The sequence below is a fragment of the Pinus tabuliformis genome, chromosome 8, assembly GCF_031772625.1.
Source record: "Pinus tabuliformis cultivar Carrire ecotype Pingquan chromosome 8, CPIR1, whole genome shotgun sequence".
In the NCBI taxonomy this organism is placed as follows: Eukaryota; Viridiplantae; Streptophyta; class Pinopsida; order Pinales; family Pinaceae; genus Pinus; species Pinus tabuliformis.
In genome coordinates this window covers 83,417,983-83,420,986 of record NC_142294.1, presented here as the reverse complement: position 1 = coordinate 83,420,986, position 3,004 = coordinate 83,417,983, and the positions used below count along the sequence as shown (strand labels likewise).

The window sequence follows — 3,004 nt, the reverse complement described above, 5'->3', positions numbered from 1 at the left end:
CTCCTCGTTCCTGCCTTCTGATATAATCGCCTGTTGCAACTCACTCATTTTTTGCTCTAAGCGTTGCTGTTCTTTGAAAATATCCCCGAATTCTTCTTTGTTCCATTTTTTAATTTTCCCCCTGAGTTCTTTCAATTTTAATTGGAAAGTATGCATCTTACTTCGCCCGCTTTGACGGCTCGTGGTCCACCATTCTTCTACCTTTGGCATAAACTGATGATCCCTGAGCCAGAATGCTTCGAACCTGAAAGGTCATTTTTTAGGTCCCTGTTTAAGGTCAATTTCTAACTTGATTGGCCAGTGATCTGAGCCTATTGCTGGAAGGATCATGGCCTCAATGTATACATCTCTATTCATGATTTTCTCTGACACTAGGAATCTATCCAATCTCGAAGCTATTTGATTTGATCCGCCTCGACGATTATTCCATGTATGGGTACCATTTATTGTTTGAATATCCACCATTCTTTGCTCCGATATCATGTCTCTAAAGGCTTCCATGTCTTGGTCTGTTCTTCTCAATCCTCCTCTCTTTTCTGCTAAGGTCGTGATCATATTGAAATCACCGCCTATTATCCATGGCATCTCTGGGTAAAGTCTTCGGATTGATTTCATATTCTGTAGGAATCCTTTGCGTTCGTTTGGTGAGTGCGGTCCATAAACTCCTGAGAGGGCTACCCACTCAGATGACCCTATCAATCTGAAAATGCCTGAGAGGATCCGAGGGAAGCTTGTCCAATTTCCAAATTGTATTTCCTCAGGGTTCCATAGGATTGCCAATCCTCCTGCACTGCCTACCGCATCCTGCCCCATTATTTCATACCGAGTATTCCACCTGCTCATTATTTCTTCCATTTTTTGCATGCTAATCTTTGTTTCTTGAACTATCATTATACTTGGTTTGTCTTTTTTCAATCTGTCTCTCAGATGTCTCTGTTTGCCCCTGCTGTTAAGACCTCTGATGTTCTAGCTTGTAATTATCATTTTAATAATTTTGGGGTTTGTTGAAATACCTCTGATAAAGGTATTACTCTTCCTGAATTCACCAGCGTCTCTCCCACTTCTTGAATTGTTTCGCTCATTGAGCGCCTGCCTCTTTTTCTTCCTCCTTTGCCAGAGCTGCCCATTCCCGAGTTCTGAGTCCCTTGCATTTCTATCTATTCCAGTTTATTTGCTGCAGATACCCCTGCCTTTTCTTTATATTTTTGAAATGCCTCTTTGTATATTTGCTTCTGTTCCTCAGGAATGAATCTTTCATCTAGAAACCTCCATTCCTGCAACAGTTTCCTCATTATGCGCTCCTCTTCTCCTCCTTTATCTTTATGAGGATCTATCTCCATTTGAATTTGTTCATTTGTCTGTTCCCCCTTCTCTTCTACTTCTCCTTGTTCTGCTTCTCCTTGCCCTGTTTCCTGTTTTTCTATTTCTTTTAATATTTCCATTGGCTCCTCATCGCTAACCTCCTTTTCCATCTCTACTTCCTCTTCCTGGAGGGCTTTGAACTTATTTTGCATCTCCAAAGGTATATTTTTACTGGGTAGTTGTCGCTGAGGCATACTTTTCCCTGATTTCCTTTTGTTCTGCACTTCTTTAAATCCCTCTTCTTCTCTTCCTGAGTCCTCTGTTGGTGTTCTCTCCTCTTCCTCCTTGTCTGTTGATTCCTCTGTTCTATTTAAAGGGCATTGTCTGTAAAGATGGCCATATTCATGACATCTTCTACACCGGAACGGAATGTGTTCGTAATCCACTGGTTGTTGCCAGACCTCATCATGATACTCCAATTCAATAAATTCTGGGAGGGGTTCAGTTATATTCATATACACACATATCCTGGCGTAGGACGTATATCTCCCTCTTTTGGTAGATTCTGCTACTTTCACGAATGATCCTATTGCATTACCTATTCCTTCTAGAATCTCTGGATCCCAAAACTCCATTGGAAGTCCAAAGAGTCTGATCCAGACAGGGGCTGCTAGCATTTTCTCCTTGTCTGGATTGTAGCAGTCTTCCCAATGTCGAATGAATAGACCAGCATTATTCATAAAGTAGGGACCTCCCTCGAAAATTCTTTCCTTATCCTCTATATTAGAGAAAATTACTGTAAAAAACCCCTTGGCTCCCAGTTTTAATTCTACGTGGCCCTTAGGTTTCCATCTCTGCTGTATCCATTTGAATAAATCTTTCTCTGACGGCCAAAACCCCACAAACTTGCATATTAAGGCATAATCTCTCATGTAGCTTCTATACTCTTCAAGTTTATTGTTCGGAATTACGAACCTGGGTTTTTTCGATGCCCTTGGGTGGCATTTTCTGCTTAATCTCGTCTGCCAGCTGGTTCCCTTTGCTGGGTTCTCTCCGTTGTTTTCCCTCGGCCCATTCCACGTTCGATCCCTACTTGATTCCCCTGCTGTCATGTTCTTGTAGGAGGGGATCTCTCCCCTCCCCGCACTTGCTGCCATTAATCCTTCAGTGCCCACTGTTTTTTGCGCACTCTCCTCTACTGATGTCGGCAGTTCTCCAACTTGGTCCGTCGCAGGAGTACTCGAGCTCCCTGCGTTTGGTCTTAGCTCCAAAACTTCGAACAAGGTAGTCTGATCACACCCTCACTATCTCTGAAACCCTAGATCCATCCTCTCCCATTCCTTCCATTTCAGCCCAAAAGACATCAAAATCCACCTTTTTAGTGGTCAAAAAATGGTGAAGAATTAGTCAGGAAATGAAAGCAGTATAATCACAACTCATTCCCAAAATTGTGGAAAGAATTGGTAAGAGAAATTTAGAAATATATCACTTGCAATGGAAGATATGATGTGGTTTGCAGACGCCACCTAAAATTTATGGCATACTTAAGGCAAAATTTATTCCTAAATATCCCTTCTTTTTGAAATATGTTTTACATGAGAATGCATCCAAAATGAAAAATTCCAAGGACCCAACCTCAGTACTAAGTCATCATGGGTTTATTAAGATTTTAGTAATAAGAAGTCTAAACCAAGTCCAACAA

General features: G+C 41.5%; 1 protein-coding gene across 1 annotated transcript; it reads right to left on the bottom strand.

The window, feature by feature from the left end:
- Positions 1-252: 252 nt before the first annotated feature.
- On the bottom strand, positions 253-813 carry LOC149234248 (uncharacterized). Its single transcript, XM_089368198.1, has one exon. It carries the CDS (start codon positions 811-813, stop codon positions 253-255), a length of 561 nt encoding a protein of 186 aa, XP_089224324.1.
- Positions 814-3,004: the final 2,191 nt, after the last annotated feature.